This window comes from Xenopus laevis, chromosome 1S (assembly GCF_017654675.1).
Source record: "Xenopus laevis strain J_2021 chromosome 1S, Xenopus_laevis_v10.1, whole genome shotgun sequence".
Taxonomy (NCBI): domain Eukaryota; kingdom Metazoa; phylum Chordata; class Amphibia; order Anura; family Pipidae; genus Xenopus; species Xenopus laevis.
The window spans coordinates 48,350,554-48,369,700 of NC_054372.1; the positions used below are offsets into that span (position 1 = coordinate 48,350,554).

The 19,147-nt window shown below is 36.3% G+C and overlaps 1 protein-coding gene across 4 annotated transcripts in view; it reads left to right on the top strand.

Moving 5' to 3' along the window:
• LOC108704365 (type II inositol 3,4-bisphosphate 4-phosphatase) overlaps positions 1-19,147 on the top strand; it is a 339,921-nt gene that overhangs the window by 22,346 nt on the left and 298,428 nt on the right. For 3 of the 4 annotated variants that reach the window (XM_041579561.1, XM_041579563.1, XM_041579562.1), the window contains one exon: positions 4,716-4,760. The exons of the other annotated variant lie outside the window; for it this stretch is intronic. In XM_041579561.1, the coding sequence (XP_041435495.1) occupies positions 4,716-4,760 (45 nt within the window). The remainder of the gene's footprint in view (positions 1-4,715; positions 4,761-19,147) is intronic. 4 annotated transcript variants of the gene reach the window in all.

Sequence of the window (19,147 nt, forward strand, 5' to 3'; positions counted from 1 at the left end):
AAAAAAGATACAGAATTTGGTTTGCTTGTAAAAAGAATTAGCATTTTTTTGTGTGGGGGAGTGTGTTTCCTGCTACTCCTGATTCTCTTGCTTTCATTTGTGCAGTCAAATGCACAGTACCATATATTATCCTTCCACATCTACAACACTGCTGCCTGGGAAGGTATTTAGTTGTGAGAGTGGAAGCGATAAGATCTTTGGTTTTAAAGAACCAACCCAACTGCTGAACTTTTAAAATACACAGTCTGTAATGTGTAAAATAAAGTTTGATTTATAAAACAAATTTTGGAAATATGTGACAACAATTAATCCAATAGACAGATAAAAAGTTGACTTTTGGAAGATGGTTTTTCAGTGTTTATATGGATAGTTATCTTTTCTTTTAGTTGTGGGTATTTTTCTTTTTTCAGTAATTATCATTATCCTTTATATAGAGTCAGCGTGTTACATTTCACTTTATAGAGTTTATCCATCGATCACATAACTCACTGCCCCAGTTGTATTCACACACACAATGGTCAGTTTTATCAAGAAGCAGTGAGCCTGAATATATACTGTGTAGATAGATAGATAGATAGATATTCAGTAAACAGCACCACACTTCAAGCTTAATTAACCAGGTACACAGTAAGACCAAACTTATAGAAGAACAGCACTCTGGGATTTTCTCCACGAAAAAAACTTGTATTAGTGCATGTACAAAAACTAGGTTTTGGTCCTAATTGTTCCTTTATCATTTGATAAGAATAGTACAAGACTGGTGTGAAAAATGTAAATTGTATACATGTGGCAGGACAAAAAGAGTAAATCACTATCCCAGCCCTTAATTCTTTCATGTGGTTTGTGATTAAGAAACATGGAAAATCCTGGGAAAGGGCTGGTACTTGCTGGCATTGCACCTGCAGAAACATCTTGTATGTAACCTCATTTCATGATTTGATGATTTATTCTTTAAGTCGGAAGTGCACATTCCCACTTTGCATCGAATACATCAAATACATGAACAGTTTACAGGCAGAATATAAGGGCCTCGTCACTTCATTGAGTCCAAGGAAGTAAATCGCTCTTTTCACAGTGAAATACATCTCCTCGTCACCCCCAGGAAGCTATTCTTTATAGTTTCTACCTATCGTTTATAACCTGTTGAATGCTTAAAGGAACATTTCTCAGCTTTGTTTGTTTAAAGGATGGCATAATGCAAATTTCTTTGGTATTATTCCTCCTTGATGCTGATGCACATTGCAAGAAGTGCAGCACTGTGTCATTCTGTGCAATCTAATGCTGCCAACAGAAGTGGACACTATTTCTGTAGTCCATTGGATGTATGCTTTCATTATTTACTATATTTTCATTTTATTGTTTTTTTTTCATTATAAGTTGGTTTAGTACAAGAACCATGTATTATAGCTTTGCAGACCAATGTTGGAGTCTTTTTAGGAACTTTCCCCCTTTCTTCTGAAGAGCCACTATGGTAATAGGAAAAAAAGGAATTAGTCTGTTTTCCTTTGGATTCATAACAGTAAACTCATCATTATGCTGGGGGCACTACCCTATAGTATGTATAATCATTGTGGGAGTTGAAGGGAATAATTGAATTCCACCCCCAGCTCTTTCCACTCTGTGTAATGAACATAAGGACTTGTTTTTTTTTAACAAGACATATATATATATATATCTAAACTATTAATATATCTATCTATCTATCTATCTATCTATCTATCTATCTATCTATCTATCTATCTATCTATCTATCTATCTATATATATATATATATATATATATATATTAATAGTTTAGATCTTCATACCTTAAGTCTACTAGAAAATCATGCAAACATTAAGCCTAATAGGCTGTTTTTTCTTCCAATAAGGATTAATTATTTCTTAGTTTGGATCAAGTACAAGTTACTGTTTTATTATTACAGAGAAAAAGGAAATCATTTTTAAAGATTTGGATTAATTATATAAAATGGAGTCTATGGGAGACGGACTTTCCGTAATTCGCTTCCTGGATAACGGGTTTCCGGATAACGGATCCCATACTTATACCACATTATTAGTCACACAGTGTCTGTAAATGACAAGAAACCAGGCCATTTGACATACAGAAACAAAACACACACCAGAATTCAATATTTTGTTTTAGTTTGCCATCCTGCCATACAGTATATATTAGAAGTGTATCTGTGGTTATGTGCCTGGTAAGGTAACGAGTGATGACTATCAGTGTGGGTCTTTTCACGGATCTTAGTTTTGCACATGGACTTAAAATGAACAGAAGCACTTCTGGATCGGTAGCCACATTTTCATTGGTGCAACAAATAGCTGATATTAAAATGTCATGTGCCATAGTCCTAAAAAAAATGGTCTCAAACAGGAAGCACTGATTACATAACACAACAAATCATGAGGCAGTAGTGATGACATCACACACCATGGCATTTTCACTAAGGTGATTTCATTGCATCTTTAGCATTACCATCTTTTCATGTGTAAGCTATACGTTTTATACTGAATTGTAGTCACAAGGCTACAATCAATTGTTCCCTTTAAAAAGGATATCCTAATATGGTAATGAAACCTGCTATACTAGTAGCTGATAGTAACTACTAGCTGATAGTAACTACTAGCTGATAGTAACTACTAGCTGATAGTAACTACTAGCTGATCTAGAGGGGAAAACATCATCAGAGGGGAAAAATATTCTTCCTGACTCCAAGAGAATAATCGTAGCCTTCATTACAGGAAAACAGAACCCACAAGCCAAAATGTACAGTATAACTCTGAACTAAAACACTATATACTGATTTCCATTGAAACCTTGACATAAAGCTACATGTACACATAGAAATTCTGGTTCTGTCACCATTCCAACTTGCTTGTCACTTTCTTTCATGGATGTATACACATGTATTCCATCTAGGTTTGATGGAGATATACATATCAATAGCACAGGGATGGTACATTCAGAGCAAATGGGTATGGAGAAGAGGGCATGCTCTTTGCCTGGGGGTGGAATGGAATCTAGAATTTAGCATAAGGCTGACACCACCCAACTCTTGACAGGAAAGGGAAAAAAAATCAGTGTTGCTTTTACTTCAAATTGAAGTGCTTTCAGATCAGGTGCTTCTAAAATAACTGTCCTTGTCCCTTTAAGTGCAGAAATGTTATCGATTTTGATAAAAAGGCATTTAAAAATGACTTAAAATTAAACCTGCTTTGCACTAAACTAAATGGATGCACTCAAGTCCACTGGAAAGACCCACTGATGAATAAAGCATTAGAACGTTTATTGAATTCCTCTTATATACTTCTAAATAGTTATCATATTCTCCTTTAAGCGCCTCTTCAAACCCAAACTCGGCCAGTCTTTCCTAAAAAATGAGACATTTTATACCCTTTATTAGTTTAGTTGCTCTTCTCTGGGCTATCTCTAATTCAATAATATCCCTTTGAGCGCTGGAGATCAAAACTGCATGGCATATTCTATATTGAGCCTTACAAGTGTTGGAAAACAACAGGTAGAGATTGTTCCAGTGGATGTCACAATGCAGGGAGGGTCTATTGTTGCTTAAGGTGGCCATAGACGCAAAGATCCGCTGGTTTGGCAACATCGCCAAACGAGCGGATCTTTCCCCGATATGCCATTAACGAGTATGGCTATATCGGGGGTAATCTGATTGTTCGGCCGTACGACCGAACTATCTGATTACGATGTGCAATGTGCTCTGGCGGGATCAGTCAGGTCAAAATCAACCCTGACCAAACGATCGATCTCAGCCGGACGATGTCGGCACACGCCACACACGATCCGAAAATCGTACGAATCCTCGATTCGTACGATAGGATCTGTGTGTCTATGGCCACCATTAGCAATGGGATGTCATGTTTGACCTGTAACCCTGTGGGATTTTCTTCTTCCTGTGTATGCTCTCTATGAAAAGTTCCTGTTGCAGACATGTTATGCTGAGTTCTATAAAGTAAACAAGTTACTGTTCACACAGAAGTTGGTGTGTCTGTCCTCACTTACTAAGAAGCTGCACATGCAGATCAGATCAGCTCTCTGCTAACAACAAGAAGAATTACCCTCTCCTCCCATGAATCCATTCACCTTTTAATACATTACATAATACATTACATAATACATTACAGAACAATAAGCTGCGGACCCTTCCTGCTGCTGAATATGACATTGCATCCCTTTAAGAACAAACACATACAATATAATGAATACCTTATATATTATATATATATATATATATAAATAATAGAAAAATATTCTTTTTTCACCGGAGCTGGGGGCTTCTTTTCATGTTTTTGTAAAATACCTCATAAAAAATAAATAATGTATGCCTTTCTGTTCTGTAGTGCTGCCAGTATATGCTGCCCAGAAGGTAAAATGCAGGCACAATTATTATCTAATTTTGGACACGGCAGTCTGTTAAAATAAAAAGAGTCTTGTGTTCAATATGCTGTCAAAGGCTGGGGGTAGTCTTGTACTTTAGTTGTTACTACAAAGGCAGCTCCGCTTCTCTGTCCTTTTAGAAGTTATATTGTAGATGCTCTAATTTCCCTCCTTTAACCTACTCAGCCAGAATATGAAATATTAATGTATATCTGACAAGAATTTATACTATGCGGCTAATAAGATTCTCTTAGGCAAAGTCTGTACTTTTAATTACTAAATTGCTGCTTTCCTTTCTTTCCTATCCACAGGGATTCCGAAAACTTTGGCTGACCCAAAGCTTGAGTTTGCTCTTGGTAAGAACTTTATTTACTGAAATTTTGACTTACTATATGCAAATAAGAATTAGACCTTGATCTGTTAGTATGTTACTAGGCTTTTGCGTCCAAAGACACTTTCTGTTACTACTACTACTGTACAGGCATGGGGCTTTTTATCTAGAATGCTTGGGACTTGGATTTTTCTGGTTAAGGGATTTTTCTGTAATTTGATCTAAAGATAGCGTTTCTGTATTTTTCAATTTTTTCATTTATATATAATGTGTTTCCAGATAATGGATTCAATGTACTGGTGACATTTATTCTATGTTCTCTTCTCTTGCTTAAAAGCCGTCCAATCCTTTCTTGGAACTATTTAATGTTTTTTTTTCTGGTAAAACCAAAAATTCCTTAACTTTACAGGTCTCACTGATTTTTTTTTTTTTTTGATTTTTTTTTACCTATAAGAATCTTCCTTTCTTTGCTTAGTTGTTCTTCTATGGACTTTGAGGGACCTGTAAATCTCTATATCCTCTTCACTACAATGCTATATATCTGGGTGACTTTAGGGACTACTGGAATAATGGATGACGAATATGTCTTAGTAGCAGTAGGAGTATCATTAGCTTGAATATTTTTAAAAGTTAATAACTTTACATTCAGCTAAATGAATTAAATTGGCCACTTAGTTGCCATTATTGATTCTGATAGAATTTCAGCCAACTTGCCAAAATGATTTCACCAGCTAAGAGCTATCAAATACTTGAGGAAAAATAGGAGATGGGAAAGTATAAAAAAAAAGCTTTAGTAAATAGTTCAAAATACATATTTAAAAAAATAAATAAACTCTGGTGTGTTCTCTACTTTACCATATGCCATGTTTAACTACCGACAATATATTTAGGCTATGCCTTTTGTACTACTACAATGTGAACATCTTTAAATGAACAGTTCAGTAAAAAAATAAAAACTGGGTAAATAGATAGGCTGTGCAAAATAAAAAATGTTTCTAATATAGTTAGTTAGCCAAAAATGTAATGTATAAAGGCTGGAGTGACTGGATGTCTAACAGAACAGAACAGAACACTTCTTCCTGCTTTTTAGTCAGCAACTTGAAGGGGGGCCACATGGGACATAACTGTTAAGTGAGTTTGTAATTGATCCTCAGCATTCAGCTCAGATTCAAAAGCAAATAGTTATGACCCATGTGGTTCCCCCCCCACGTCACGGATTGGTTACTGCCTGGTAACCAATCAGTGGAAACCAAGAAGTAATGTAAGCAGGAAGTAGTGTTCTGTTATGTTAGACATTCAGTCACTCCAACCTTTATAGACTACATTTTTGGCTAAATCATCACTAGTGCATGTCACAGACACTCCTAACAAAATCCATGATGGGAAACTCCTGTGACAATCTTAAAGACCTGGATTTTTAATGCTATAGAGATGCTAAATCTTTCAGCTGGTGCAATAAGTTCAGTATAGAAAATGTGGCGTTTCTAGACATATTCATTTTTAGGGTTTAGTTCTCCTTTAAAAACAAGCCATTTCTATTTATTGAGGTTTCTCCTGCAAATCTTTATTAGTAATCTATTTAAAAAATGGGGGCGTTGGTATTTTTAAGTGAAGCAACTGTATTTGCTTCCTTATTCTATAGTTGTATCTTCTTGATTGCTACTTACATCACATTTTGTAATATTTAGGTCCTAAATTATGTTTGTCCCTGCTTCAATGTAAGATTTTGAATAGTTTTCCTGTTTCTTTTCACACATGCCCCAAGGTTGGTTCTTTGTGCTTTTAATTTGACAAATGGAATGGTTCAATATTATAAAGGACAAGCCATTGTGTTTGTTTTTGAAAGTCTATAGGACAATACAGATGGTTAGATAAACTGGAAATAGCACAATAGTTATTTCACTTCTTAAAAAAACATTTACCATATGAATGTATGTATTTTAAATAATTTTCGAAAACCAAATAAATGAAATTATAGCCTAAGCCAGTATTATTTATTATTTGCCTTGTATCCCTGTTCTTTAGAGTGTTTGTTAACCAACATAAGGTTATGTAAACCAGTACAAGGTTAGGCTGAAAGCTTTCAGCTTTTCTAAAATCAAATAAAAGCACCATGTTATTTTCCTTTGTCCTTTTGTTCAGAATAAATTGGATCATTTTATATACATGACAGTTACAGTCCAGAACATGTTGCAGCCTATGTTATGCGCTTTTGTGCTGCAGTGAAAGCCGCTGTTTTTTTTATAATGTATACATAAAGGCAGAATTTAATATCGGGTTCCTTGTTCAGTTTATTAACAGAAGACTGGCGTTACAATGTTTCAGTTAGTGACTGAGGAAGATCTGATGCTTGGATGCTCTGAATATTTTCTAGATTAGTTATACAGGTATGGGATCCGTTATCCGGAAACCTGTTATCCAGAAAGTTCAGAGTTACGGGATGGCTGTCTCCCGTAGACTCCATTATAATGAAATAATTTTATATTTAAAAAGTGATTTCCTTTTTCTCTGTAATAATAAAACGGTAGCTTGTACTTGATCCAAACTAAGATATAATTAATCCTTATTGAAGGCAAAACAAGCCTATTGGGTTTATTTAATGTTTAAATGCTTTTTAGTAGATTCAAGACGCAGAGATCTAAATTACGGAAATATCCCTTATCCGGAAAACCCCAGGTTCCGAGCATTCTGGATAATGGGTCCCATACCTGTTTTACAGTGTCTGGTACTTCGTGGCTGTAAGCAGAACAGTGTATAACTTCTTCTAAGTTAATCACAATAGTGATGAGCGAAATGTTTTGCCAGGTTTTGACGTTAATAAGACGCCCATAGACCCCCAAAAAAATTGTCATGTGTGAAAAAAAAATTGTCACCAATAGACTTCACTGCATTTGGCAAATTTTTCGCCGTTTCACAAATTTTCGGCAAAGCAAAACAGTTCAGATTCACGCATCACTAATCACAATTTATAACAGGAGGCATAATACAATTACTAGGCACGTAGGACCTACAAGTAAGGGTTGTCCATATTATACTGTACCTTGTGTTGTGGCTGTCATTAGCATCTGACAGTATGTTCTTAACAGTCAGGAGCAGCTGCAATTACCTGCTGGGGAGGAATATTTAATTGTGACCAAAAAACATGGTGCTTTGCTTTATTCTTTTCATGATCCAGTTTTGTTCTTTTCATGAACCTGTCACCACATGGGGGTTGATTAATGCCTTGGGGTCCAGTGTGATCAGTATCCTATCTATCTTTTTTTAAATTTATATATATATATATATATATATATATATATATATATATATATATATATATATATATATTATACACACAACTTGGAACTGGTGCACACGGTGAAAGAAAGTCCGGTGCCTGTGTGCTGGTTTGTAAAAGCAGTATAATTAGCTAGACAAAGAAACCACACCAAACAGGTCTTTATATAGTGTCAAAAAAAACCAAAATTTATTATCGACGTTTCAGCTCTGTAGGTCGAGCCATCTTCAGGAATAACGAATTTGTGGCAGGCGTGTGCATGTGTGAATTGGAGCTGATATCACAATACGTTTCCATTTTCAAGGCTGTTAATATGAGCGGATAATAAATTGCTAGTGTTAAAGAAATTAAGACAAAATACCTGCATTCCAAATAAAAGAAAACCTTCAAAATCGAAACAAAAAAAAGGATGATGCCGCTCTATTACATAACTTTTCAATACTTCCAAATGAGATCTGCAAGTGCTGAAAATGATCTAATGCAGAACAAAGTTTCCCATTAAATCAACATGCCACTGGCTAAATATTAATGCTGTTGGCCACAGCAAATCCTCAGTTAAATGGATTATTGATTAATACACTGTTGTGCTGCACAATGCGTGGAAATGATATGCACAGTAGCACAGCATTAAAAAAATGTACCTTTCATTTATAAATTTTTTTCCATGTCTGGAACAGCACAAAAAGCAATATTACTGGTTTTTTTCCCCTCATTACAGCCTGCAATGATGTATATTCATTTTGCAGGCGTGATTTTTAATACATGGTTAGCTCCATGAACTGGTGGAATTATTACTCATCTGAGTCATCATCACACATTTGAAATGGCTTTACTGCCCCATCACACTAAGTTAATAACATATATTGCAATCTTAGTGTTGCTCAAACGACCGTTTTTGCAAAGTCTGAGCAGAGAATCCAGTAAAGAGGACCAGATAAAGGGCAATCAGAGTCTCTTTCATTTTTAAATGGTTTTGTGCTTTTCTTTCTTACAATCACATTGCAATTAAGTCCCATTTACTTACAGTAGCACTGGTTTATGAAACTGCTTTACCCACCCACCAGAAAGTGTTTGAATCAGTCACAGCAGATTAGAAACAATACTTCTTGTCACCATTCTTTTAATTTCTGGGTGAGTCTTTCATTTGCAGTGCAAGAAACTCTTGTTCTAGTGAGTTGTTGAAAAATTTGCAAAATAGCAAGAGTTTGCTAAATGAAATGTCACTGGGGGATTTTTCACCATGATTTTTTCTTGTGCCAAATGCTTTGGATTAGATGGGTGTTTTTCTCCCATTTTTTTTTTGTATGCCAAATTAATTTGAATCAATGGTCATTTTTTTCTCGTTTTTCCCCCCATGTTTTCCTTGAAAAACAAAGCACATGATGAAATTCTAGCACAGATTCTTCACATTCCAGCTGTGAAAATGTGAATTTCATTGTGATCTGTATCAGGCAAAAACACTTGCTCATCCCCATGAGGTGCCTTTCCTATATAAAGCAGTGTTTGCAACATAATTATGACATTTATAGGGATGGGCAAAACAAATGGGTATCAAAATAATTTTGACGCTATTGACAATTTACATACGCACGACTATTTTGTCCAAAAGCATTAAAGTCAATGGGCATCCAAATAATTTTGACGCAAGCCAATTTTTATGCGCGTGGCAGTTTTGAAGCACATAATTTTTTTTGACATGGCGGCTTTTTCGCTGATGAATTTTCGCTGCAGTTTCACAAATGTATTCGCTGGAAATTTGCCGTGAATTTGTGTCTGGTGAATTTATCCGCACATGTTGTAAGCAGCACAATTCATCTTTTTACCGCAATATGTACCACTACAATATGAAGATATAGTTGAGGAAAAAGTATAGTTTCTTCTCATATATGGCCATTGTGATCAAACAAATTGACATTTAGGGGCAAATTCACTAAGATTCGTAGTTGCGCCAGGCGTAACTTCGCCGCACTTCGCCAGGCGTTTCGCCAGCGCTTCGCAAATTCACTAAAATCCAAAGTTGCGCTCAGGGGTAGCATAAGGTTGCGAAGTTGCGCTAGCGTTGATTCGCTAAGTAAAGCGAAGTTACGCTAGCGAAGGCTAATTTGCATACGGCGAGAAATTCAAATTTCAATGGAGGAATACATATCAGCACTACAAATGGCTAGAAAACCTTCAAATCATCAAATAAAAATTTTATTTTGCCCTACACATGTGCCCACTGTCTAGGTAAGTTGCCATGAGTCAGGAAATGTAGAGGGGAAGGAGGGGAGCCCCTAAAAAATTTTCGATCTTTTTCAGCCTATCACCCATAATGTAGAAAACACGCCAGCGTTTTTTGGGACTTAGAAAATTTTTTGACTTTTTTTTTAAACAATCCCTATCTACTCTATTGCGCTTCGCCAGGTCTGAGGTGGCGAAGGAAGTCTAGCGTAAAAGGTAGCGTTCAGTACACTGTGCGCGTTAGTGAATTTGCGTAGTTACGTCGCTAGCGAAACTTCGCCAGGCGTAAGGGTGCGAAGTAACACTAGCGAAACTACGCCAGCGTTCGTTAGTGAATTTGCGCAGTAACGAAAATGACAAACGCTAGCGTTCGGTGCTTCGGCGCTTAGTGAATTTGCCCCAAATCTCAATGTCTGCCTCTCTTAAGGAGAATGAAGAATTCCTCCCTTGATAACACCTTTCTTATTACAGTCCAGCGGTATATACTTTTAATCTTCTGCAACTATTTCACTTAGTGAAGGACTGTCATTGCTTTACTGTTAATTGATTTAATATACAGGGATGGATATGGTTACATACCTTAATTTGTCAAAAAGTGCCCATGTTAGTCCATCTACCCCCAAAACAATCTAAAATAATCTAGCATACTAGAAAATGACCTACAGGGCATTCCCTGGCCCTCCAGTGTAACTTAGAAAAAGAATGACACCACTTTATATGACCATTAAGAAATATAAGATGATCATAACTTTTTAAAGGAAAATTTGGCAGATGAATTTGCTGTTGTCTGATGGGCCTGATAACATTTTGTGATAAACTTTACTAACCCAAATAAAAAAAAACACAAAAGTTAATATTGTAGGGACAGGAGAACCAATGCGTTGTCTGGAATTGGGTATGTACTGAGTGGCTGTTCATTGACTTGCTGAGCTTAGAACTCTGGTTGTTTAATCTAGACTCTGCCTGTGTAATAGGTTTAATAACTGGTAGCAATCAAATCTGTTTTAAAACCTGCAGATTGGTTGCTATACCTGTAACTTTGCACATTTTATTGCCGTACAGCTAGTGATGAGCAATTTATTTTTCTTTGTCTTGCAGCAAATTTTGCCTTCTGTTTGACTCCAATACAATTCTGCAAATTTTGACACAAAGCAAAACTTTGTTCAGATTTCAATACAAACAACATTACTTGAAAGTTAGGAAAAAATGTTTTATTAGGACAAAGGCAGAAAAAAGGTTTCATGAGAAAACAAAAGACTTCAATTTATTTTGCTACAAAAAAGTCATCACAACGAAAATGTCACTGTGACACAAAAAAGTCCCCGGTATTAAAACTGGACAGACCTGACACCGTGATTTGACAAACCACTCTGCATAATATCTGTATTACATTGTGTTTTAGAACTGGCAGGTTTCCGATTCACTTTTAAGACTAACATGATTTTTATTATGCCATAAGGGTATGTTCTTTCGTACAGCTTTTTTAAACAGTGGAGCACATTTATAAACTTTGCTCAGGGCAGATTGGTTCACACAGTGAAGATATTTGTCCTGCACATGGTTATGTTTATAAAGATGGATAAGAGTGATGTATTTAATATGCAAACCGAATTGCAATTTTTTTTCACCCTCTGAACAGCTTTTTAAACATGGCAAAAATCACATATTGCAAATATTTATGTGCACACTCTGCATTTAAGTTAAGCCACAACTTCTGGGTGGAGAAAATATTTGCAAAACTACTGTCAATACTATTTTAAGCAATACAACCTTGCACAGTGGGAGCACTCATGCAAACATCCGTTTGATTTGCGCGTCATTTCAGAAAATTTGTGTGCAATGTGAATTCCCAAAAAATGGAAAGGTTGGCACAGCCATGCAATATTTTAGCAACTAGGAAATAATATGGGCAATACAAACATTTGTGAATAAATATGCACTCCACAAACTTTAGAAATGACCCTCTGTGTGTACTGTGTGCAGCATGGAGGACTGTATACTCCTTGAAATCTTTGCATGTAGAAGATTCTTGGTGGCACCCCAAGTATTGGAACAAAACTAAATTTGGCCATAGATTTTTAAAAGTTCTGATCGTCATTGTGAGACCACGATTATACTGAAACGATCGTATGATCGTATGAATTCTCCATCAACTAAAAAGACCATTTCAGGCGATATTGCCAGGAAAACAAAGGGGAGCTGCCTGCTTGGCCCTGCAAACATAGATAGATTGCACTGGGACCGATAAAGATTTTTTAACCTGGCCGATCAATTTCCTGACAGATGTCGGCCGAAAAATCATAAAATGTACAATCGTTCGAATCCCACTAACTGCACTATAATTTAGAAGGATTGGTCTGACACGAGGTCACCCATTCCGATTAGAAGAAAAGAGGTTCCGCCTAAATATTCGGAAGGGGTTTTTTACAGTGAGAGCTGTGAAGATGTGGAATTCTCTCCCTGAATCAGTTGTACAAGCTGATACATTAGATAGCTTTAAGAAGGGGTTGGATGGCTTTTTAGCAAGTAAGGGAATACAGGGTTATGGGAAATAGCTCATAGTCCAAGTTGATCCAGGGACTAGTCCGATTTCTCCATTTTGGAGTCAGGAAGGAATTTTTCCCCCTCTAAGGCAAATTGGAGAGGCTTCAGATGGGTTTTTTTTTGCCTTCCTCTGGATCAACTGGCAGATAGGTAGTTAATAAAAAAAAAAAAAAGGTTGAACTCGATGGACATGTGTCTTTTTTCAACCTTACTTACTATGTTACTATGTTATGTTATGTCTGACTTCACTAAAATCAGTCGTTCGGCAAGAAAAATCTTAGCGTCTATCTTAAGCATGTATTGCTCAGGGCACTTTTACGTTCAGATGGGTGTGCACATCAACAATGTTATACTTAATTACACCACTTATTGATCCAACAGAGAATTTACAGGCAAAAAAAGACTGCGGAAGCCACAGCAGATTATACATACCAACCTAAAAAAACAGCCAATCTCCCTCCTGTAAGAATCTTTTAATAAAATATATTACATTTTTAATGCTAATTACCTAAGCGTGTCACAGCATCAGGAATAGTTTGATGTGACACACGGCAATTAGTCACTCTTTTCCTTGGTTTTTTGACTTTTTAAAAAAACGTTTTAGTGTTCATATTTTTGGCAAATTAAAAGTACACGATAATTATTGCTTAAATTGAGTTAACTCACCCTTATTTGAGGATTTCATTAATTAAATAACCCAGTGTACATGCCTTTGCTTTATTCTGGTAGAGTTAAACAAAAAATGTCTGAAAACAACAAATGCCTATGGCAGCGTTTAGTAATAAAATGTTGAAAGTTTTGACTGTACCCTATTTGCAAATGTTTTGCACATGGTGGAAACTATTACAGTAAGCCGGGGTGCAGGCTAGTTATGGGCAAATAAATTCGTTAAATACAATATCTAGGACATTGAGACACTTTGTGCCTTAAGCTACTAAAAAATGCCTTACACTTTAAACAAAACAGGGTTTATTTGTCCATATATTGCAATATATTTAAGCTGGCCAGCTACCCCAAAGTCATCCCATATCTGGCCAGTCCTATGCTCAATTTTCTGATTCATAAAGAATTCTATTGCTTCATTATACATTTTACACAGGGACTAAATTTTACCTGCAACCTACTTTCTGTTTTCAAGGTTAAAACTCCCAAATTTGGTTGCCCTTTTATTGGCCATCACTGTAAAGATTTTTAAAAGATCTGATCGTCATCGTAAGACCACGATTATCTCGAAACGATCGTATGAATTGTCCATCAACTAAAAAGAACATTTCAGGCGATATTGCTGGGAAGGGTGGGAGCTACAACATGGAATAATACAAAGAATGATGCGATCCGCATCGGAGCTCACCCAGTAGCGCTGTGTTTTCCCGGTCGCAGCCCATGCGAGACGCCGGCCACTTCCTGCCGGTATTCAGTGTAGAACAAACAGTATTCTCGTCACTATCGGCGCTGATCCAGGACACGGCACACAGACAACGGCATCAATGCAAAAAGGTTGGCTTTATTTGAACACACACATGCGGTTGTGGATTACAGCGGTGGATACACAAGGCTGTCTGACTTACGCATTTCTTGCCGGATCACCCGGCACTTCCTCAGAGTCAGTATAGATCACATGACTCGAGACTTAAATAGCTAAAGTGATTAACATCCGTGTTAAAAATACAGGTGCATTTAAATTATCAGTATATAGAAATTCGTTATTATAAATATATATGCACTGTTTATAATAACGAATTTCTATATACTGATAATTTAAATGCACCTGTATTTTTAACACGGATGTTAATCACTTTAGCTATTTAAGTCTCGAGTCATGTGATCTATACTGACTCTGAGGAAGTGCCGGGTGATCCGGCAAGAAACGCGTAAGTCAGACAGCCTTGTGTATCCACCGCTGTAATCCACAACCGCATGTGTGTGTTCAAATAAAGCCAACCTTTTTGCATTGATGCCGTTGTCTGTGTGCCGTGTCCTGGATCAGCGCCGATAGTGACGAGAATACTGTTTGTTCTACGCTACAACATGGAGCTGTCCACTGCTTCTATATAAACTATAATATATAAGGGAAAATTGTGCTCACCGCTAATTTTTAAAACCATTGGGGTGCAATGAGGCTGTGACCACAAAATACATATAAACAAATACAAGAGTCACTCAACCCATTATCAATAGTTCATTGTACCCCCACCTAAAGTTTTTAAAAATTTGTGGTGATTGCAACTTCGCTTGGCATGGATTCGCAGCGAATTTTTGCATTTTTTGTCAAAAATTTGCCGGCAAAAAAAAATCCACAGTGACAAAAAGATTTGTCGGACGCATAAAAATTATTCAGACCCCCATTGACTTTAATGCATTTGGACAAACTAGTTGTGAGTATAAAAATTGTTGCTCGCATCAAAAATTGTTGTGCGTCAAAATAATTTTGACACCCATTGATTTCAATGTGGTTTTTTTCGCCATATCGCAAATTATTTGGCGAAACGGCCCAGATTCACCCATCACTAGTGCAGGCCTGTTTAATAGTTAGCAAGGTACTCAACCCCTTCATTTACAGCCTGCTCTTGATATAAATATACTATGGATAACTGTTGGTTCAGGGATCAGATATATTGAAACATCTTCAAACAACCATATCTTCCAGTGTATGTGGCATGGGCAGATGTGAAGTGAAGAGGAGCTATATCCATAGCTTCCTTCTGATTTGATCAGTTGGGTTTTTGAAAGGATCAAGACAATAATATGGCAGCCATGCAGTGTATGGACCCTGGTATGGTACCAGTCCATTTGTCCCAAGGGCTTATCAATCACTGGAAGAGCCAGTGTATGGACATCTTTCATTTCTATTGGTCTCTGTGGAAAGAGAGAAGCTAGGTTTAGCATTCACATTTCTAGGAAGGCACCAAATACATAATTTTCTTATTGGACTGAATTTGTTCTACAGCTTCAGCTGAATATGAACCCTAATATTCATATTATAACTTTATAAATACTTCCAAAATTACACAGGCTACAAATAAATTGATATGCTTCATTGTTTAGTCCTTTAAAGTTACATGACTTTAAATCGAAGAATTCACTTTGGCTAAACATGTACACATCTAGTAACCCATTTCAACCAACCAAATATTTGAATTCAAAGTCTTAGTTTTTTTACATAATAGTAACATTATGTTTAATGGATCTGTGTAAAAGTTGTATTTTTACATTCTCCTACCTTACAACTTGTCTAAAATAACATTTACATCTAGGAGCTCTGATGCACCAACTACTATCCTACTGTTCCAAAATCTGCATCCATTAAATAATGAGTTGCTATGGAGGGATGGGAGTCTCAACTGTCTGCATGAACCAAGTCTGGAATACATGTATAATATTGATTAAGTAATATAGCTTAGCTATGAAACATGTAACATTTATGGTGTGTGTAGACCATGCCATACATGAATTAATCCCTTGTACCAAGCACAAAGCAGCATGAACATTTTGGTCAATTATCTAAAGCAGAGCAAGTTATGGGATAAAATTGTCAGCTTGTCCTAATTATGGTTTTTAGTTGAAGACGGTAGTGGTAAGACAGCGGTTAAGGCTAGCGGTATGCACTTTTCTGGGGGCTGTAACACTAAATAAGTGACAATAAATGATTGGTATGAACGTTTGGTTGGTAACAATATATAACACATGCAAATACAAAACACCATGATAAAGCTTGAGTGAAAAACGTTATTTGTGTTTGCCAAATTGAATAGAAAGAACCCTGCATTTACTGTCATTGTTTTAGTTGGTTTCTTTCACTTTCAGGAACATTATGCTTATAATGATAGTCTTTGAAGATAAGTGCTTATATCCTCTTTTTGGGCTGGCAGGGAACCAGCAGACAAACATTTGTGTCCTTTTGTGCAGGGAACCAGCAGACAAACATTTGTGTCCTGTTTCACAGTTCCCTGTGTACATATTTTTTTTCTCCTTTTCCTTAATGCAGTCACAACATTGGTATGGTGTTATTCTGTGATATTTTGGAATGGCGGCCCTTGCATTTATGAGTAATGTGAATTTCCGTTTCTATTTCACAGTTGGCAGATCTGTGTGTTTTATTTATATAAGTTGAAGGCTTCTTAAAATGTACGGTATATGCAGGACAGTGCATGCAGATGGATCAGGCTTTATTTATTGCTCAGTGGGTAGAACTTGATACATAAAAATACCATGTCTACAAAAGTGCAAAAGTGTGTCTCATGTTATACATTGTTCAGCCAAATGCACCATTAAAGTCTGTTCCATCTGTGCATCTGTCTGTCTCCTTAATGAAAATCCCTCAAAGTTCATATTCTGCTTTACATACAAAAACTAGAATGTTGCTGCACTATATAACATCTGCAGTAGATACTCCTAGATCCAATACTGTGAGCAGATTTTTCTGCCATCTCTTACACCAGTTCATTCATGAAAAAATGCTGCCCTAAATGTTGGGAGGTATGCTAAACTCCTGTACTGAATGTTAATGTAGAGCATAGATGAGAATAATATACAAGTTCTATTGTGTGATATTAAAAAGGATAAGAATAAATTAACAGTAGTGATGGACGAATTTCTCCCGTTTCGCCGAAAAATCCGTGAATTTCCCGCAAAATTTGCGAAACGCGAAAAATCGTGAAATCTGAAAGTTCACTGAAAAATCTCGAAATCTGAAAGTTTTGAAGGAAAAAAATCTTGAAATTCGGACATTTCACTAAAAAATCTTGAAATTTTAAGGTTTAGGATTTCACAAAAAAATCGTGAAATTTTAAGATTTTCACCCAAAAATCTTGAAAATCAGACATTTTCATGAAAAAATCGCGAAAACCGGAAATTGACGGGGAGATTCGAGGATTTATTTGCCGGCGGCGAAACGTGGAAATTTGCTGCGAATTTGTGCCAGGCGAATTTATTCGCCCATCACTAATTAACAGTGGTGGAAAATCAGTTTGGAAACTGCCACCTCCCTCTCTGTCAACTTTGTGAAATGCATTCTATATGTACTGAAGTTAGTTTTTAGTAATATTTTCAATGCCATTGCTGTAACAAATTATTCCCACATTATAGATGCAGCTATATTTTCTTTACAGATTCAAATTAGGAATAAACTTAAAAATATATTCAGTTGGGCCTCTTTTATCCTGTTTTTGGTTTTAGACTACTTTATTTATGAAGAGTCACATATACACACACAATCTTTGCAATGATTGCAGTGGATTCAGATCTAAGTGTGTTTGCATATTCAATACTTGTTTAGATGGTTATCAGTAAAGTACATCTATGGGCAATTGCAGAACAATTAGGAAGGTGCAAAAAGGGAAGCTCATTATGGAATATAAATTCTTTACATGGGAAATGTAGAGGATTCAGATACATGATGAAACTGTCCTTTTTGCTAAATATGAGGAATGAATTTAAATGCATTAGGTATATTAGTATGGTAAATTATGCAAGCTTAGTTGGAATGGGAAAGCAGTCTCTGTGTATATACATCATTTATAAGAGTATGGCAGAACAGGGCCTAGTTCTCTATAATGCAAATACCAGACCTCTATCATATTCATTTATTATTTTTTTGGTTCCTTTCTTGAAGCTCTAGCAGACAATGTCACATGCTATCAACAGAAGGCAAGAGAAACATGTAAGCATGTCTGTAGACTGAATTGCTCCTTCAAGTTTTTCATGGCCTAAGTTATACATAAAACAAAAGACTGATCTATAAACAATCATTCTCAGGATATACTATACAAAATGCCTCTGTACTAGTATTAAGAATGAATTTAGTTAAGTGTTTACAAGTTGCATATTTTTGTCACTAGATGGCAGATCTTGTTAACAAAGTTTGGCATAGAATATGGGTTATTCTGGGATTTAGGACGTTAATCAAATGATGATGTAGTCTCCTCACTGTGTGTTGTATTATACTTTTCCACGGCCTGAAGCAATTACCCAGAATGTACAGTGCCAGGATTTGAGCAATAGCCAACCCAGGCTGCACAATTTTGCCTTGTAAAAAGACGTCATTGTTCTATGAGTACTTGAACCAACCTTCCATACTTTTTCCTTGAGCCCTCCTGTTTTGTATTAATCTATTCACAGGAAGCTAGCCCAATGACCAACGGGACATGTTCTAATGTGCCATGCAGTCTCCAACCCACCCATTCCTCTAACATCATTCTTTTGAGATAAATGATAATAAAAAGAAGATGGGAGCACTGGTTCCCCTTTGTGCTGCATTGACCAACAGAAAGGGATGGGGTGGGCACAATGTGTATTTTATGACCCTTCCCCACAGTACTGGGTGTGAATATTTTGTTTAAGTTTGCCTTCCCAGCAGCTAGACATTTGACATC